General features: G+C 47.2%; 1 protein-coding gene across 47 annotated transcripts in view; it reads left to right on the forward strand.

Annotated features, from left to right (window-relative positions):
• The first annotated feature begins 255 nt into the window (after positions 1 to 255).
• TCF7L2 (transcription factor 7 like 2) overlaps positions 256 to 19,755 on the forward strand; it is a 187,983-nt gene continuing 168,483 nt past the window's right edge. For 28 of the 47 annotated variants that reach the window (XM_081267242.1, XM_081267241.1, XM_081267285.1 and 25 more), the window contains exons 1-4: positions 256 to 946; positions 1,206 to 1,272; positions 1,470 to 1,594; positions 13,334 to 13,402. In XM_081267242.1, coding sequence (XP_081123368.1) covers positions 758 to 946; positions 1,206 to 1,272; positions 1,470 to 1,594; positions 13,334 to 13,402 — 450 coding nt within the window. In that variant the 5' untranslated portion in view covers positions 256 to 757. The remainder of the gene's footprint in view (positions 947 to 1,205; positions 1,273 to 1,469; positions 1,595 to 13,333; positions 13,403 to 19,755) is intronic. The other 19 variants (XM_081267287.1, XM_081267288.1, XM_081267250.1 and 16 more) reach the window with 1 other exon arrangement.

The following is a 19,755-nucleotide window of genomic DNA, read 5'->3' on the forward strand; positions in this document are numbered from 1 at the left end:
TCCAGACTCCCGGGCTCGCGCAGTGCGCGCAGGCCGCTCCCCCCTTGCGCGCCTCCCGCGCCGCCCTCGCCCCCGCCCCTCTCCTCCCGCTCCTCTCCCTCCTCCCTCTCCCGGCGCCCGAAAGGATCATTGTTGGCCGCCCCCGCCCCGCCCACCCCGGCTGTTTATTTATGCACACGTCACCGGGACGGCCCCGCCCCCCGGCATCTCATTAAGGCGAGTGTGTTCCTCTCGCCCTGTCAATAATCTCCGCTCCCAGACTACTCCGTTCCTCCGGATTTCGATCCCCCTTTTTCTATCTGTCAATCAGCGCCGCCTTTGAACTGAAAAGCTCTCAGTCTAACTTCAACTCACTCAAATCCGAGCGGCACGAGCTCCTCCTGTATCTTCGGCTTCCCCCCCCCTTTGCTCTTTATATCTGACTTCTTGGTTGTTGTTGGTGTTTTTTTTTTTACCCCCCTTTTTTATTTATTATTTTTTTGCACATTGATCGGATCCTTGGGAACGAGAGAAAAAAGAAACCCAAACTCACGCGTGCAGAAGATCTCCCCCCCTTCCCCTCCCCTCCTCCCTCTTTTCCCCTCCCCAGGAGAGAAAGACCCCAAAGCAGAAAAAAAGTTCACCTTGGACTCGTCTTTTTCTTGCAATATTTTTTTTTGGGGGGGGGCAAAACTTTTTTGGGTCTTTTTTTTTTTTTTTTTTGGATTTTCTTCCTCCTTCATTTTTCTTCCAAAATTGCTGCTGGTGGGTGAAAAAAATGCCGCAGCTGAACGGCGGTGGAGGAGATGACCTAGGCGCCAACGACGAACTGATTTCCTTCAAAGACGAGGGCGAACAGGAGGAGAAGAGCTCCGAAAACTCGTCGGCAGAGAGGGATTTAGCTGATGTCAAATCGTCTCTAGTCAATGAATCAGAAACGAATCAAAACAGCTCCTCCGATTCCGAGGTAGGAAAAGCCCCTCGGGCTGGTGGGGCTTTTTCTCTCTTTCCTGGGCTGGGCAGAGGTGGCTGGAAGGGGAGAACGCGGGGCCGGGGGCGGCGGCGGGGCGCCGCGGGCCGGGCGGGCGGCGGGGCGTGCGGTGCCACCATTGCAAAAACTTGTAACCCTGTTTTTCTGCCCCCCCCCACCCCGCCGATTCTTCCCCCCGTCCCCCCTCTGCGTGGCGTTTGCCCCTCGCCCTCCCCACCTCCACCCCTCCGGGAAGGCGGAAAGACGGCCTCCGCCTCGCTCCGAAAGTTTCCGAGATAAATCCCGGGAAAGTTTGGAAGAAGGTGAGTACGCCCCGCGCGCCCCGCAGCCGCCCCCGGGCCGGCCGCCCCGCGCGCCGGGCCCCGCGCCCCGCTCGGTCCGGCCCCACGCCGGCCCTGCCGGGGCGCCCGGCCCCTGGGGGCACTTTCTAAAAAGTTTCTCCTCGCTCTCTCCCGCTCCGCGCGGCCGCCGCCGTCCCCTCGCCGCCCCGCCATGTTAGCCGCCAAGAGGCAAGATGGAGGGCTCTTTAAGGGGCCACCGTATCCCGGCTACCCCTTCATCATGATCCCCGACCTGACGAGCCCCTACCTCCCCAACGGATCGCTCTCGCCCACCGCCCGAACCGTAAGTGCCTCCGCGCCCGGCCCCCGCTCTCCGGCCCCGCATGCGGCCCTGCCCTGCCCCCTCCTCCCCTCCCCCTCCTCCCGCCTCCTCCCCTCCCCCGCTCGTGGCCCAGGCAGCCCGAAACTCTCCAAACTTTTCTGCCTTTTGTGGACTGGATTTGTTTGCACTTCGCCATGTTCTTGCTTTCAGTTTGCTGCCTCGCGATGTTGGGGAGCCCTTTCTTTCCAAGCAGGGCTTGGTTGGGGGGGAAAAATCAGAAGAACTTTTTTGTGCGCTCTGATCCCCCCTCCCCCTTTGGTGGTGTTGTTTGTTTCTTCACCCTGGGAAGATGACTGACTGTGTGGCTCTTTCTTTTCTCTCTCTCTCTCTCTCTCTCTCTCTCTCTCTCTCTCTCTTTTCCCACTTCTGTGGCGTCTTGGGCTTTCCCGGGTTAACCCTTTGGCTGCTGCTGCTGCTGGGCCCGGCGTGACCGGGCTGTGCCCGCAGCGCGGGGTAGCGAGTGCATTTTCCTCCAGGCGTTGCACTTGAGAACTAGCGAGCGCGCAGTGCCCGGGGCCCTGGAGAGGCGCCTCGGCTTTCTCTTTCGGGCGGTTGTTTATTTAGCTTTCTAGTGGAGACCACTGACTTTCGGCCCTCCTTCCCCCTTTCCCTGGAAGGTCACACTAGGCTGGTCCCCTCGCACACTTGGGGGCTCTGGGCATCCTTTTCTTTGGCCACCCGTAGGGCCGCGAGCGCTCTGGGTGCCGAGGCGGGCTCGGCTGAAGGGCGCACTAGCTGCGACTCTCCCGGGCCGCGCGGGTGACTGGGCAGTGCGGGGTGGGGAGGCCCTTGTGGCCAGGGTACTTGGTTTGTGTGCAGCCTAGATGGCCTCCTCTGGGTGGACTTGATGTGTTTCTAGGGAAATCTGGTGGCTTGAGGTGTGGAGTGTGGTCTGCTCTCGATAGCTTCTGGAAAGGCCCTCGGGGGGCCTCGGGGGGCCAGAGACCTGTGTGCGCGGGCTCAAGGGATGCAGGGGGTGAAAGGCCAGGGATGTGTCTCCTTCAAGACAGTGGGCCGCTGATGGCCTGCGGTCCAACTTAGGGGGCCCCGGAGCAGCGCGGGGTGCCAGGCTCCCGGGGCTCTTCCTTGCAGCGTGAGTCGGGCACTCACCGCTGACATTTGTTCGAAAGGCTCATCCCCTCCCCCACTGGGCCTCTGTCCCCCTGCCCTCATCCCGAGCCCCTCCCCCATCCCACTCTGTTAAAAAGCCTGGATTAGGAATCATCTCTAGACACGCAAGATGTGTTTATTCCCGGCTTCGCGGAATTGTCATTTTGCACCTTTTCTGGTTTGGTCCCCTACCCCTTATTTACACACAGTACTTTTGTTTTTTTCTTTTTCGGTAACTCGAGATGGCAATTTGAAATAATGCACCCACTGTTGAGCAGTAGTGGATATGGTGCTCATGGCCCAGGTTTGCCGGGCTGGAGTTGATCAGATCTACAAGTGTTTTTAAGCATTAAAATATTAACTATCAGGTTTGGCTTGTTTCTTTTCTTTTCTTTCTTTTTTTTTTTGGAGGGGGGGCCCTGGCAGAATGGCAAGGGCATGCTAGACCGGTCATTTTTATGGCTAGGAAAGAAATAATTACCTGCCACTCTCTTACGCCCAGGCTTCTGCATGCTTGGGAAGCTGGGAGCGTGGTTCAGCCCGACCTCCTCCTGTAGGGCCCGCTCTTTCAGGCTTCTGGGCCAGGCTCTGGCTTGCAATGTAGGGGAAACACAGTCAGGTTATTTGGTATTTTTCTTGGGAGCTTCTGGCATCTTAAAAGGGACTATTCAGCTCAGAATCAGAGTGTCCTGTGCTAACAAACTGGACCAAGCAACATTCCAAAGTAATCCTGGGAATTTCTTCCTCTCCTTCCCTCCTCCCGAGGATGGAAACCTCCTTCGTATTATTTTAAAATCCACTTAGCCATCTGAAAGACCATCTGAATATTGAACCTTGATGGCTAGCTTGTTGGCTTTCTTGGCTCTTTTCAAACTCCACGTCTTTGACCCCTGACAATCTTGCCATGCCATCGCCTAAAACTTGAAGAGTGATGTAGTGCTGTAATTAGGAAACGGGGAAATTGTTAAAGGCAAATAAATTATTTCCCTGTGAGAAAAGGAAGGCTCTCAAACCTTGGTCCCCTTTGTGGGCATTATAGGAATAGACACATCTAGTCATTTTAATTGTGGACATAGCGGGTGGCCTTGTGCTGTGACATCAGATTGAGTCTGAGAGGACATTTCTGAACTCAGTAGGCAGTTTTAGTATTTGCATGTCAAACACCAGCAGACATCTTTGTGTACACTGCCTCTTCCTCCTTCCTCTCTGTTACCTGGGTTAGATTATGTGCTCCCAAATAGTTATTTATTTAGGCCGGTAAGCGGAGCAGTGGAAATGAGGACGGGAGGCTGTTGTGTGTCACTCTTGACATCTTCGATCAGAGGGCCAGCTTGCAATTCCAGATTTGATACAGCTGCGGAGGAATCTATAGGCAAGAGAGTGGTCATTCCATGCTCATCTGAAATTCTCCGGCGCTTTACATAGGGTCTGTTTTTGAGGGCAAGGTGTAAAGACAAATTATCGGTATATTTGATCCTCTTTCCCTTCGTTGGTGGTGTTTTTTTTTTTTTTTTTTTTTTTTTAACTACACTTTCTGTTAGTTAGGAGCATACCTGTAAAGCAACTGCATCCTTTAAAAAGCACACTCTCTGGAACTCTGATTTCTGCTTTTCTGTTTAAGAATGTAAAGAATTAGGAGTACCATTAAATCAGCTTATGATGAATAATACATTATCTCAAGAATAATGCTTTAATTGCTGACGACGCCATAAAGCTTGATAGTAATAATTTTATTTTAAAAGGACAAAGATTTTCGCATAACATTAATTTAGTCTTTGATACAGTAATAGGAATGGCTTTTAAAAAGACAGATTCAGATACAGAAATGCATTAAGGAGAGGTCTAGTTAAGGAGCCGGGAAGGGTTAGAACTGCAAATATTAGAACTGTGGTGACATTTGTATACTACAGATAAGAATGCTGTTACCACAGTAGAGTTGGTAGGAAAGAGTAGTTTTCCATTTCTTTTTCCCTCCTGGTCAACAAAAAATAGGGCTATAGTAGTGGAAATTCCGGTTAGATTTGAGATTTCTTTTAAAGGATTCGATTATTAGAACTCTTGCATCTTCTTTTATCCAAACTTATTTGCTTTTCAGCTGAGCTATTTGCTACTAGGTTGAGCAGATAAATTAGCTGCTGCTTTATTTATCTTGAATTCATTTTTGAACTTGGGATTCAGCAATTTAAAGGAAACCAAGAGGGGCCTATTCATTGGGGTTTTATTTAGCTGGGCAACTTCTCTTTCTGGCTTGTGAAAAATGGATGTTTTCTCCCCGCTCAAACAACATAATCCTTCCTGATACAAAAGATTGAGACCTAGGAATGTGAAGGGTTAATGTTGGTCCTTCCCTGTTGTCTTCCCACCCCCCACCTTCACCCCTGATTGTTTTGACAACACTTTTCAAAGTGTGACATTCCAAGCCCCTACATAACAATGTAATATTACTGTAATTACACAGGTCATTACATTTTAAATAGAGAACAATAAAATGCTTATCGCCCTGAAAAAGAACAGGTGTTCTTGCCCTTCTTTGGTATTTATGCTAATTGTTTTTCATCTCCTTCAGAAATATTTATGGCGAACATGTTTAGATTTCAATCTCAATGCAACAGTATTAATTCTGTGCTAATCTTTATAGGTTGGGGTTTAATGTCTGCAGTATGGATTATGGGCTCAACATTCACCCAATAAGTCATATTTGAATGATTATAAATTTAATGTGCCAGCGCTGTGCAGTTTGTGGATACTCGGGCTTTCTGAAACCCCAGCAACAAACTCTGAGAGCAGTTGGGAGCCTGACAGTGCTTATCTGGGAGAAGTGTTGGGAAACTTGACCCACTGCTTAGGGGCCAGGAGCTTTGGCTGATGCCCCCATCTCTGATGAAGAGATTTTGAGGAAAACAATCCTGGTTCTTGCTAGGAATTTTTCACCTTGATTTTAATTTTACTGATAGGGATTTCATTTAGAGTCCCTGCTGGAAGTCGGTCAGCTGTTTCTTAGCAAGCTGTGAAAAAGTTACAGGAAGGTTTCCGGGAGCTTATAGATCAAGAATGCTGTTCTGTTAGCTGTGCAGGAGCGTCGCAGTTCTGCACGCCATTAAAAAAAATATTTGCTTTAGAAAGCTAGCATTTTAATAGTTGCACCAGAGGCTGCGCTTTTAAAGATTACAGTCCAAGTCTTTCCAGGATTTGAATGCCTCCTAACATCCCACGGGGTGCCCGGGTGTGTGTAAAAAGTGCCTAGATTTCTCGGTTGAGAAATCCTGGTGCAAGTTCTGTTACACACTCGCAGTGGGTAAACTGGAAGGTATCTTAAGAGGATTTTGCACTTTGTCAGATGTTTCACAACAGGGGCCCCCGAATCACATTAAAAATGCACTGTAGAGAAAAGACAGCTGCAAATTTTTGTGTGGACGCGTGTTTCTGGACCATGACTAAAACTCCGAGGACCTTTTCCCCAGCTGTCTGGAAGTTATGTGGAAGTTGGTTTATTGGCAGTTAAGTATGGGACAACCTGGATTTAGCAAATGCTCTCTCCAACACAGGAAGTAGATGACATTATATTGAGGGAGAGAAGGAGACTTCAGGCAGGGAGCGATATACTGTTGATTTTTTTTTTTTAAATTGTGGAGTTGCCAAATAAATAAGCCCTTTCCAAGGAAGTAGGTGTAGGCTTTTTAGTCTTGATAAGTGGAACTAGATAATATCTTTGACCGCATTTATCTCTCTTTGGAGGTGACACATTTCAGCTTTTTGAAAGGGAGGGGAGGATGAACCAGATTCTTCCGGGGCTTTACTTTTTGAAGGGGGGGGTGGTGGTGGTGGTGGGAGACGTGGGTGTCTGAGTTTCTTCTGGGAGTAAATATTGGAAGTCATATGAATAAATCTTCAAGTTGGACTTATAATTGAGCACATTTGTGAAGGAAATGGTTAATTTTACAACCAAAGGCAAACTCGCACCTCGACAGGTCTGCTGAAAGAAATGTGCCCCAGTCCTTTGCTGGCAAGCACACCGGGTCATAAATCCACAGGCTTTATTTACAGCCCATAACACTTATGAATGTTAAGATATTTGACGCCACGTTGGCCTTATAATATTCAAGGTCCGCAGACATTGGCAGTAGCTCAGATTTCTCTCACTAATTATAAGCAACGAGATGGGGGGGCATCACAAAGGCCGCCCTCCCCCTCCCGACCCGCACCCCTGCAATCTGAGTTTCCCCTACACAAACCCCCCCCCTACTTGGCAGCTGACCTGTACTTTCCCTCTAGGCTATTGTTATACACGTTTATAAAGAGGACTTTGAGGGATGGAAATTCACTGGGGGGCTCTGTACAAATGCTTTTTTTCAAAAGCAAAGTTCTCTGCGTGTTTGCCTCCCCCCCATTTCTTCGATTTCCCCCTCCTTTTCCTTTCTTTTTCTTTCCTTTCTTAATCCCCTCTCCCCCAGTTTTTTTGGAGGCTCCTTTGCCTATATCGTGCATATTTCCCAGAATACTTAAGGAAACCTGATATAGGAGACTGCATTTTAATTTATATGATGTTCCACCAAGCTGGAAGGAAAAGACACACATTGCAAAGCTCTCTAGTGAATGCGAGGGTTTCAGCAAAGTGAGTCGGGGGTGAGGAGAGTGGATTAAAAGAATTTAATAGGCAAGGAAAAAAAAATCCTAGTTTACGCTGGGCATAGGAGGGCCACTCAGGGGGGTGGGGGGTGTGCTGGTATCTGGAGGAGGAGGCAAGTAACTGTAGCAGGAGGTGGCTTGACTTGATTAGAAAAGGGCTAGGAGGTAGGGCAAAGACTCAGGGCATGGGGGAATGGCTTGTTGGAAGTGGGGGGCTAAAAGTTTTCTTAGGGGCCGGAGGAACCATGGGAGGCGCTCTTAAAAACTATATTGCTTTGCTCAGCAGAGATTGGTTCCAATCCCCTCCCCACCCAGAGTGTTCTCGCTGGCAATAAATATGTTTCCTATCAGTTGCCCCCAGCGTCTGGAGGTGGGGGGTCCGGCTGGGGCTTTATCTGTGAGACCCAGCTAAGAGAGAAGGCTGATTGTCCTGCCGATTTTAACTTAGGTTTAAGAAGTGGGCTGTTCTGTGTTGCAAATAGACCAACACGGTGGTGGAGGGGGGCCTGGGAATCCGGTGTGTGTGTGTGACTTGAGCAGCGAGAGGAGCTGCTGGCCCTGTCATTCGTGGCCAGATCCTTCCCCTCCATCCAACCCAAACTTAAAGACCCAGGCTGAAAGGTTTTATTTTCTAATCAATGGAATGCAGAAACTTACTAGCCCTCAGGGATAGATGTGAATCCCTTAACAGCTCATTACAAAGATGAGGCTGTGGGATCTTTGAACGGGTTATCAGCCACGGTGTTCTTGGTTTTCCCAGGATAGGTTTTTCTTCCTTAGGCACATCTGATTTTGGGTCGGTAATTCAGCGCATTATATTTTATTATTTTTATCATGAAGTGGCCCCAGACAGCGCGGACTGCAGGGGAAGGGGCGGCTCACATGGCATCAGCTCCGAAGGAGTTAACGTTGCTCGCTAAAGTTTGGCATCATGAAAATAAATTTGAGGCCTGGTAGGCATTAGCAGGGCACAGCACATTTACAGAGCTTAATTAGTACGAACTGTAATTGTTCATGGTCTGCCAGAAGAAGTAATGTTCAGGAAAAGTGGAGTCCCTTTCTTGCAGTCTTCAGTTTGAAACCGATAAATCACTTGCATATTTGTGTAGTGATTCAAATAGAGCTAAGACCTCTCCCATCCCAACATGTGGTAAATTGTAAAGTCAATGAATTGCAGATGTAGGCTACAGCGAGATTCTGTAAGAAAATGCAGAATGAATGGGAAAGAGTGATGCTATAAATATTTACTGAGAAGATAACTAGGTTCCTGCGTGCTGGGCCAATTATGATGTACTAAATATATTAGTAAAATGCTTTAAAAAAATCGAGAGGAGTTGTGTAGGTCTTTGGGTGGGTTGGTTTGTTTTGGAAAGTGAAATGAAAGGCACTGTGTTATTGTCATGTCAGTTTTACTGAGCCTGAATCACAATGGCATGCCCAGGGAAGGACACATGAAACCCACATTAATGCAAATTAATTCGTTATGAGTTGCAGGGCTGTGACTGCTAAGTGGAGTAATGATGGGGCATCATTTTAAGAGTGTTAGTGTAGCAACTTTTAATGGAAAATGCTGTGTTAAGAACATGTCTCAGCACTTCAGCCCACATGTTTTTATATGCTAGAAATGTGTTTTATACAAGAGCAGGAAACTCAATTCACTTTATTATTTTTTTTCCTCCTAGTTTTCAGAACTTTTAATTATGTTTTGACGTTTAAAGAAAACCATTGTTTTTTCTCAAAAACTAACCCAGAGATGCCTACTGCCCTTGCTTGGTTCAATCTCAGCTTTTCCTTTTCTTTTTCTTTTTGCCAAGGATTGCAGCACAAAGTGGAAAAACAGTGAATGTAACATCCCCTGTAGACCTGTAGATAAAACTTTCTTGAAGTGATTCCTCCCCACCCCCCTTCCTTTTTTGCTTCTTAGAGGATTTTGGTCTCAGGCAGTGTTGCAAGTCAATACTTCTTTTCCCCAAATGTGAGTAGGTGGATATGTATGGAAGCTGTAAAAGTTAATGATCATTCTCTGACTCATAGCTGATGGTTTCAGGTTGAGGAAAAGAAAAAAAAATTAATGAGGGTAAATAGACATTTGATGGAACACTGAGACAGTAGGAGAGATTGTTCTTGTTTCTGAGGGCATGCATTTTGTTGAAGCAGAATTTCTGAAGGGAGAATGGGGCCGGGGGAGAAGGAGGTGCCATTGTTCCCTGGTTGTGTTAGGATGCTGCAAATGTTCTTGTGCCTAGATCTTTGCAGGAATATTTAAACCTAAGGACCCATGAGAAATCCTGGTTTTGCATTCTTCCCTCTTGAAGTTAGAGTCTCCCTTGGCACAGTCAGTCATCCAAATTCCTGGTCAAAAGTTTACTTCCCATTACATGGAAAAAAGCTCTTAGCACAGGACTAGGGGGCCCGTGCCCACACAGCTTCCCCTGGAATGTCCTGATAGCCTAGAAAAGGTCTGAAGATATACTAATAGAAGTATTTTTTCCTTGAAGCTAATGCCATGGAAATTAGACCTCAAGTGGCTCATAGAGGGTAGAAGAGGAAAGTAGATGAAAAAACTCCAAGAAAACCAAATCTGCTTGGGAGATGGATCTATTAATTTTTTCACATGGAGGAGAAAGCCAGGTGATTCATAAAACCAAAAATAAAGCACATGTTCCACCTCACACCAATTTGGTGGAATGAATAGGCATCAAAAAGTCATCGTCACTCCCTCTGGAAGTTAACTCAGTGCTGGAAAAACTGGCGTCGGGTTTCAGTTTTTCTTGTGGTGCCTTTTGGAGAATGAGATTCCTGTGGTCGAAGGAGCTGCTTCCTCTTCCCCCATCTCCATAGCTCTGATGTTCTGTATCTGAAACACCAAATCCAGAGGCAGTAGTAGTGATTGGAAGTAAAATGAGAGGAATCAAGGTTTGTTAATAAGGAGAGAAGCCCTTCATCGGGAGATGTGGCCAGCTCTTCATGGCTCTTCCTGTGGACAGGTGGAGGGAGTCGGGGGCTGCTGGGTGGGTAGAATGGGGAGGAGGGGCTTGGCCAGTGAAAACCAGGGCTGAGAAAGGGAGAGCCCAATGGGAGTGCAGGGCTGAAAGGAAAGTGCCCCGGAGTTCTCCTTGGTGACTCCTGAGCACTTCAGGGAAGCACATGGTGAGGACGTGTGGGGCCACAGTTGCTGGATGAGGAAATGACTGGGGCTCTCCAGGTTTCCTGAACAGGTGGGTCCCAGGAGGTGAAGCACCTGGAAACCCAGGGACACCTTAGCCCTCTTGTTCTGGATCTCTCCACCTCTCATCCTCATCTTCCACGACCAACTCTTGCTTTCTCCTTAATGGTGGCTTCTAGAGGGGTAGAAAGGATCAGGCTGGTTTTAAGTGCCAGGTTTTTACTGGGTCTTTATCTTTTATACTTACATCATTTATATTCTATCTTAAAAAGCTGGTCTGTAACATCTTTTTGTTGCACAGGGAAGGCAAAAAACAACTCAAGGGTACATTGCACAAAAGTGTCTTTGGGGGAAAGCGGGTGGGAACCCAAAGGAGAAGGAGAAAATGTGAAGCCCTCTTTGCTGTGCTGTGGCTGCAGGGGGTGTAGCTCGGCTGGGAGTTGAAGACCTGATTTAGACACAGAGTGAGCTGATCTAGGGCTTTCTCTTTTGCTGGACACCCCAGGGAAGGTGCATTGCTTGGGAGGGGTGGGGTTCTGGTTGTATGTGTAGTTGAAGGTGAACTTCACTTGGTCCTGTGTGTTCCCTGCTAGAGCTTTAAGAAACTTGGAGCTGCATTTTTAGTCTTTTAATTGCTGCATTCTCTGCAGGATGGTTGGAGCTACTTGGATGGTGATGAGCACCAGGATTAAGAATAGCACTGGACAAGTGAAAATTGAATTTGGCTTAGCCACAGTTTCATTAATTTATTCATAAGACTGTGACTATATGAAATTATTTTCCACGACATACCCGTAGTTATCAGGTGTCCATTCAATTTTAATTGACAATATAAGATTCCTGTGGTTACCCTGAGTACAGATTGCCTAGGGCTCCGCAGGGTTTGTGGGAAGAAAAGCTTGGACAAGTTTCCATTAAGCTCTGAATCAGGCAGTTGGAAAGGAGGAGAATAAAACCCACTGTAAAGAGGGACAGGTTGTTAGTGTTGCCCACCCTGCTTAGGAAGGAGCGCCTCCTCAGACAGCGTGGCTCTCTGGCCAAGAATTCCAAACTCGCAGAGAGAGACCTGTCCCAGTCACAAAAGTTGTTTTAACATGGTGCAGAATTGTCACAGTAATTAGTGCAATCTCCGCTTACTGACTGGCAGCTTTTACAAAAGAGGGCAGGGAGACAAAGGGTGCAGATTCATCTTTCTCTTCTAGCAGTGCTCTTTGGATGCACTGTCTCCGAGGAGGGGGTGGGGGCTCTGTGCTTGAGGGGCTTGTCTTCATTTATTTGCTCATTGTTCACCTTTAGTTGTTTTGGGGAGTGTTTTCTTGCTTTGCTTTGACAGGTATAGGGATTTTTTTTCCCCTTTTATTTTTCTTTCTCGTGCCTTTAAAAATTTTGATTAATCTGCATTGGTACACACACACCGAGAGAGAACTATATATGTAGTGTTTTTGTTTGTTTATTTGAAGCAGATACTAAGTTTTCTCAAGAGTGCTCTATCCTAAAATGGATACTTATCAGCCTTATCACATGAACAGTATGGACTGAACACTATTTTTTTATTTGATCACTAGTATGTTGTGTATATTTTTGAGCTCAAAAGTTCTTACGTGAATTCTTTTTCCTCTTAAAAAAAATAAACTGTGGACTCCGATCCCGCCCCCCTCAGGGAGCAAGATGACAAATTAATTGAGCCTGAAACCCACCTTTTGTCCCAGTGAGGTGAAAGCCCTCTGGCAATAGTAACACTGTTGTGGCCAGGGATGGCTGTGGATAGGGCTGGTCTGTGATTAATGCAGGTCTCTTTGGAGATGCAGCTGATTTGCCTCTTGGTGACTGTGATTTCAGAGATCATCTGATTCCTCATCGTTTGTTTGTTTATGGCAAATTAAAGTGCATTTTTAGATAACTGTTGATCCTTTAGTGATTATTGTGTTGTTTATAAAATAAATTGGCAGATGCTGTTTGTTTTCTCAGTTGGTTGGATCCTGAGATAAACAAGTAATTATTTGGGAACATGGGAATTGGGTGAGGAATCTTGGTATTCCTTTCTGTTTGGGATAACCCCCTTCTGTGATGGGTGGTCTGCAGGGCTGTAAAGGGAGAGGCTGGGGCCCCTCTTGAGCCTTGTGCCTTGGAGGATCTGAATGAGCCAGTGACTTACCAGTAGGTGGTCCTTAGAATGCGGTGGCTCTTGGGCAAGCTTGGTCCCCTCTTGGGGGGAGTGTGGATTACTAGAGTGGAGGCTGCAGGGATGGCCTGGATGGCCTAGTCACTGTGAAGGAATGTGCGAGGCGTCATCGGGTGGCCCCTGATTCTGTTGGACAGAAAGAGAACTGTGCTGGAGAGCCAGGGCCCGGTTATTGGAAGTAGGGAAGGGGCTCCCACCTGCTGCAGTCCTGTGGCTTCTGATCCTTTCTCTCCTGTCTGTGTTCTCGCCTCTGTGTCGCAATCCTGACGACTTTTTGCAGCACACAGTCAATTTTTCTGCAGCCTCCTGCTCAGCACACTGGCTTCCTTTATGTCTTAATGGGCATCAGTCTTTCCTTTTCATGTCATTGATTCTCACTCCTGCCCCCTCCTCCCCTTTTTGCTTATTGAATAGGCGCTTTTTTTTTTTTTAACTTTACCTTAGATTAGTATGATCATCTTATCCATAGCAACAAATAAAAGTACACAGGTCTTGATTGAATGCCAAGGCTTCAGTTCAATCTAGGAAGGTTTGTCTGCTATTCATAAACTGCTTAAGATGTTTTCTTGTAGTTTGTGACATAAGCAGAACGCTTTGATTTGGTTTCTTTCTACAGCTCCATTTTCAGTCCGGCAGCACACATTACTCTGCGTACAAAACGATTGAGCACCAGATTGCAATTCAGGTAGGAAATGCAAGAGATTCTGAAGCTTGAATTGTCAATATGGAGGTCTCTTGTGTGTTTTATTCTCTGTCCCTCCCCCACCTAGATGATGATGATGATGATGATGATGATGGTGGTGGTGGTGGTGGTGGTGGTGGTACTACTTGGTGGTGGTGGTGGTGGTACTGGTGGTGGTGGCGGCGGCGGCGGCGGCGGCTGTATCCCTGGGGGAGGTGGGAAGCAAAGAAGAAAGAAGAATAGAAGAAATGCTGCTAAAATGATTTAAAGATACGGGAAGAAAGAGAAGCCTGTGTTTATTGTTAAGATGTCCTGATCAGGCTTGGTGGGCACCTGGACCCCCCAACTTGGTTACTGCTTTTTGCACAGGGGAGGGATCCTGAACTGAGAATGAAATGGGATGACAGAATGTGAACGAGAAGCGTTCAGTGGGGAGATGGGAGAGGAGGCCGTGTGACAGCCAGAGAGAGTTGTTTCCGGGGGATCAAAATCATGTTAAGTGGTGCTAAGAATATCACTTTTGACCTGATCGTCCTGAAATGTTGATTTCTCTTGGGCCTGTTGATATATGACACTGAAAGTGCCGGGAGGGAGAGGTGACAGATCCCAGCTTCTGATGAGTGTCCTGTTTCCTGCTCACGTAGTACTTCCATTCTCTTAAATCCAAAGGCTAAACAAATCACAGACTAATATAGACTCGGCTGAACTGAAGCCAACAGCAGTAGTGGGGGGGGGGGGGAGCAGACTAATAGGATTTTCGTCTGTCTGCCTGGCCTTGCTAGGGTGGATGTCCTCATGGTGTAACTGGCTGTACCAAAACTTCTCGAGGGTTCTGTTTTAACCCTTGGGAGGGAGGCTCTTGGAGCCATTTGTGTGGTGTGGGAAGGTTGGGTCTGGGTTTTCTTCTGCTTGTAGGTCGATGTGATGTGGTGGATCAGCCACGGTGCCCCACCGCCCCTGTTCCCACAGCAAGCTTTTGCAGATGGTGTGTGTGCATGTGTGTGTGTCTGCACGCTTCTGTGGGGGTGTGTGTGGCCTTTCCCACCTCCTACCACATCACCTCTTGGTAGCTTTGCTATTTCAAGTTCTGCATCGTCCTCGATAAGACTTTGAAATAGCCATTTGCCCCAGGTAGATGGACTTCTTCCCCCAGTGGAAAGTATGAGTCAGCAGACATTTTTATTTGGTGGATTCCTGGTCTTTTTTGTACTTCTTTCAAGGCTGCAGTAACTTAGTTTAAAAATATTTTGATTACTTCTGTGGTGGTGCTGCTGATCTTCTGTTTGTGTGTTTTAGGGGGAAATTGCGACTCTTGATTTTACCCCTCCACCCGCAGATACTTTCAAGACTGGCACGAAGGCGGTGGTACAGTTGTTCTTGCTGGCACACTTCCTGTTGGACCCTCTTCTCTCTTGATTAAGGCCTAGTACGTCTTGTGCTCAGAAAATGGCTTAGAGGCAGGCTTGGTTGGAGAACAAGCCCAGACCCTAACTCTTGGTGACTGGGTGAACCCATGGTGGCCTGAGGCCTACTACATCTCTGGGATTGCTGGAAAATCCTGTTCCCCTGGGGGTTACGAATTGTGGAGGCCCAATAGGATAGTGATCCTTATCTTGGTGTGGAAAGGCTGGCTGGGGCCATGTCACTGGGAGACCAGCCCAGACCAGACCAGCTGTTGAATCTTTACACCCGGAGCTGAAGTGCCCCTTGTTTGGCCGAGCAGTTCGTCTTTCTCCAAACCACCTGGCACGGTGCAGGCCATGTGAAGCTCTTTCTCAGGAGGAAGATGGAGTAAATTACAGAGCTCATTGTTTGGAGGACTGAAACCATCACTATTCCTCCATGAACAGGTAGTATTGTTCTCCCCTGCTTCTATTTGCTGAGGCTTGATGCCCATGTGGGCAAACAGAGGGACGTTTTATTAGAGACCCAGCACCATGCTTTCAGTGTTCATTCTCCCTCAGTGTCTGCTAGACCAGCACGAGGCCCAGCCAAATGGCATCGAGCTGTAATTTTAGTGTGATCATCAAAGGATAAATGGCCAAAACCAAACAAAAGAAGCAAAGGGAAAAATAAAGGGAAACCTCAGACAAATCGAAATTGTTCCCAGAGTACACCGGGCAGCTTGGTCGCAGGGTAGATGGGGAGAAGACAGAGTGGTGCCCCTCCCGGGCACCCCTTGCACACACCCCCCCCCCCGTACCCCATTCTTCACTTAAGGGTTTAAATGCAATGTGATTGTCGGGAGGAATTTTCTTCCCTGGAAACTTAGAACTGTCTCACCTTAATACATACTGTATTTCAGCTGGAGCTGGGCATGCTGCTCTCCTAAGCTGTATCCTAAAATAGCCTCCTAGTATGACACCGTGCATCACATGAGATTCACCCCCTCTCCCTCCCGTCTCTCCTGTAATCTCGGGACTGGCCAAGTCCACCGTTTGTATGAATGGCCTCTGAGTGATTCTGTAGACCTGGCGCGCTCATAGGTTTGGAGCTGATCTCAGTTGCCTTGTTGGGATCCCCCCATTTTTGACAATCTCCTAGCTCCCCTTAGGTTTGAAAAGACAAGGGCAATATAAATGAGCACATTCTCCCAAAAGAATAACACGTGTAACTGGAATGAAAATTAAAAGGGCTTTTAAAGAAGACCGCTATTTAATTTTGTCGCCTTTGTGTGTGTGTGTGTGTGTGTTTGGGTTTGGACCCAGGACCTTGTGCATGCTAACCTGCATTCTCAGCCCCCTGACTTTCTGGAAGTATCACTGAAGGGGAATATGAATACAGCTCATACACAGTTCTTCATAGAGTGGTAGACAGACTTTCACATGTGAACGTCCACGAGATTATCATCCAGATCAATATATAGATTGGAGTTGGAACATCTTTCCTGTAGGGAGCCATGTAAAAAAAATATTTTAGGCTTTTTGGGCCATATGGTCTCTGTTGCAACTGTTCAGTTGTGCTCTTGTTGTTTGAAAACATCTGAAGATAGACATAAAGGATGAAGTCTGGCCATGTGCCAATAAAACTTTATTTATAAAAGCAAACATTGGCTGGGTTTTCTGACATCTGGTAGAGAAAATCCCTAGAAGTCTCCCTTCTTTCCTTCTCTTCCCAGTCATCTGTCTTCTTCCTTTTTCCTGCTTCCAGTGAAAATTCTTTTTTTTTGGGGTGGGGTGGGGTGGGGGGGAGAGGGTTCCGGATTGAACTCAGGAGCACTTAACCACTGAGCCACATCCCCAGCCCTATTTTGAATTTTATTTAGAGACAGGATCTCATTAAGTTGCTTAGCACCTTGCCATTGCTGAGGCTGGCTTCTAGCTTGGGATTCTCCTGTCTCAGCCTCCTGAGCCTCTGGGATCACAGGCGTGCACCACGGTGCCCGCCCCTTGTGAAAATTCTAATGGTGGATTAGTCTCTCCTGGTTTTTGACTTCATGTACATGGAGTCATTCAGAACATACTGTTTGGTGCCTGTGCCTACGCAGCATTGTGCCTGGGAGTTACACCCCTATCATTGTGGGTGGCAATGACTTGCCCTTTTGCATTGCCACGTAGCGTTCCATGTACAAACATGTCCCATGCGTTTGTCCTTTCTCTGTTGTTGTATATTTGGTTTACTTCCAGGCTTTTGTTAGTATGAATAAAGTCCTAGAAACCCCCCCCCCCCCCGCCCGCCCCGTGCCTCCTTCCCACCAATCACCAATCACCAGGAGTGGATTTGGAAAGATGGAGGGGTGCATATGTGTTTAGCTTTTGAGTTTTATCTTTTGAGAGAGGTCTGAACACTGGACAGTTGTCATTGAAACGTACTAGCATAGTTATTAGAATGTGAGTGGAATGTGGTGGAGGGAAATAGAAGTATCTAGTTGTGATTGGAGGTCAGTTTGCCCACGTTTCACTGCTGGCCCTTTACGTAGTTTGACCTCTGGTTCCAGCCCTCAGGACCTCCTCCCGCCATCACCCTTCACTGGGAAGAGGAGGAGCAGGCTGGGTTGCAGACACCATAGAGCAGCTCCTCCCGGGAGGCCTTACAGGTGACTGTAGCTCAGTGTTTAGGTATTTCTGTTGCCTGCCCCAAGGGAGCTCTTCCAAAGCTCCTGCTATCATCATGATTCCCACCCCAAGAGAAGTGTTGTAATCAAGGTCAAGAGCCACAGAAGATGTTTCCTCTGGTTTTCAGAAGGGCTACTTCAACCAATTAAGCCTTTGTTTTAAGAGTATTTTGGCCAGAGGTTGATATTTTAACACTAAGTCAGATGTGATTTAAGGAGGGAGAAACTTCAAGCAGCAAAAACAAACTGTGTAGACCTTTCTTAGTTGTTTCTCTTCTAAGATGTGATGTGGTTTGTGTGTGCGCGTGTGCATATGCGTGCTTGTGTGTGTGTGCAAAGACAACCAGGAGAGGATCCAGAAGAAATGGACCGTTTTATTTGTTTACACAGCTGAGCGGTGGAGACTCTGCAGCTCTGCAGTGGGTGTTGCTTTCTTTCTTGTCCTTATGCCTGAAGATTCCTGCTTGGTCCTAGAACTCCTCTGCCAGGGCCACCAGGATTCTCCTCTGGAGCCTGAGTGGTTTTTGGAGCCAGGGAGAGGAGGTACACCAAACTGGAGGGTAAATATTGTGCCATGTTGATCCCTTATTCCTGACATGACCAGGATGTCTTGTCCACATCTTAAAGTCATTAAGACTTGAGAGGTGCTACAGCTCAGAGTTCCTCTCTTTGCCAATAGGATGGATAGGGCCAGAGATTAGTACCAGAAGATTTGACCAAAATTTAAGAAAGAGGTGGCAGTGTTTGCCAGGCTGTGCCCTACTTTGGGTTTCTGATGATGGTGGTCTCTGTGTTCTGGGCCTGTCTTCTCACCCACCCCAAGTTCTGGCCTTTCTGGGTTCATGAGGATTTGCAGATCTGGGCTGAATGGGGGACTCCCAGGAATGAGTTCAGTTCCAGGTGTGGTCGCCCTGTGCTTTCCCTTTAGGCTCTGGCTCTGAGGTTACACTCTCACGTTCCCTAAAGAACTGAAGAGTGCTGGGCCCAGTGGCGCACACCTATAATCCCAGCAATTTGGGAGTTCGAGACAGGAGGATCGCAAGTTCAAAGACAGCCTCAGCAATGGTGAGGCACCAAGCAACTCGGTGAGACCCTGTCTCTAAATAAAATACAAAATAGGGCTGGGGATGTGGCTCAGTGATCGAGTGCCCCTGAGTTCAATCCCCAGTACCAAAAAAACGAAAAAAAAAAAAAAACCCAAAACCAAAAAACAAAACAAAAAACAACTGAAGAGTGGGGCCAGGGGTGTAGCTTAGCAGTAGAGTGCTTGCCTAGTACGTGTAAGGCACTGGGTTCGATCCTCAATACTGTGTAATTATAAGTAAATAAAATAAAGATATCATGTTCATCTTAAAGAAGTGAAGGGTGCTTTATGTGGTGGTGTATGACTTAAATTCCAGCAACTCAGGAGGCTCAGGCAGGAGGATCACAAGTTCAAGGCCAGCCTCAAAGAGCTGGGGATGTGTCTCAGTGGCTAAGTGCCCTGGGTTCAATTCCCCATACTCCTCTACAAACAGAAGTGAAAGTTATATATATGGTGGTTGTTACTTACTTTTCACTAGAGAAGCTGCACAAAGCCCGTGGATGCCAGTAACTCACTCAGGAGGTTCACTCATTTCAGCAGCAGTGACTTTGGGCCTAATTGTTGAATCCATATTCAGAACCCTCATTCACTAAAAATACGTAGTGTCCATATGTGTGCCAGGCCCCTGGAGATTCATCAGTGACCAAAACAGGTGGAAATCCCTTTTGTCTCAAAATCCAGCGATGTTTCAAATGCCAGTTTTATTTATTTTTATTTTTAAAAATATTTTTTAGTTGTTGATGGACCTTCATATTTATTTATTAAAAAATTTTTTTAGTTGTGAATGGACAAATACCTTTATTTTGTTTATTTATTTTCATGTGGTGCTGAGGATTGAACCCAGGGCCCCACAGGTGCTAGGCGAGCAGGTGCTAGGTGAGAGCTCTACCACTGAGCCACAACCTCAGCCCCTTATTTATTTTATTTATTATATGTGGTGCTGAGAATTGAACCCGGTGCCCCCCACATGCTAGGCAAGTGCTCTTCCACTGAGCTTCAGCCCCAGCCCATCAAATACCAGTTTTAAACACCCCACCCCTTCAGTCTCTAGGTCTCTGGCACAGTCCAAGAGTGGTATTTTGTGATTCACGGTTTTGATTTTTCAGCCGGCTCAAGGTTGAGCATGGCTTCCTTAGAGTTTTCTGAAATCAATCAATTGATCGTTTATTGGCTGCTCATTCATTTTCAGTTGCTGAATCAAAATTGAGGCCTGGCAGG

The sequence above is a fragment of the Spermophilus citellus genome, assembly GCF_964194105.1.
Source record: "Spermophilus citellus genome assembly, chromosome: 15".
Taxonomy (NCBI): domain Eukaryota; kingdom Metazoa; phylum Chordata; class Mammalia; order Rodentia; family Sciuridae; genus Spermophilus; species Spermophilus citellus.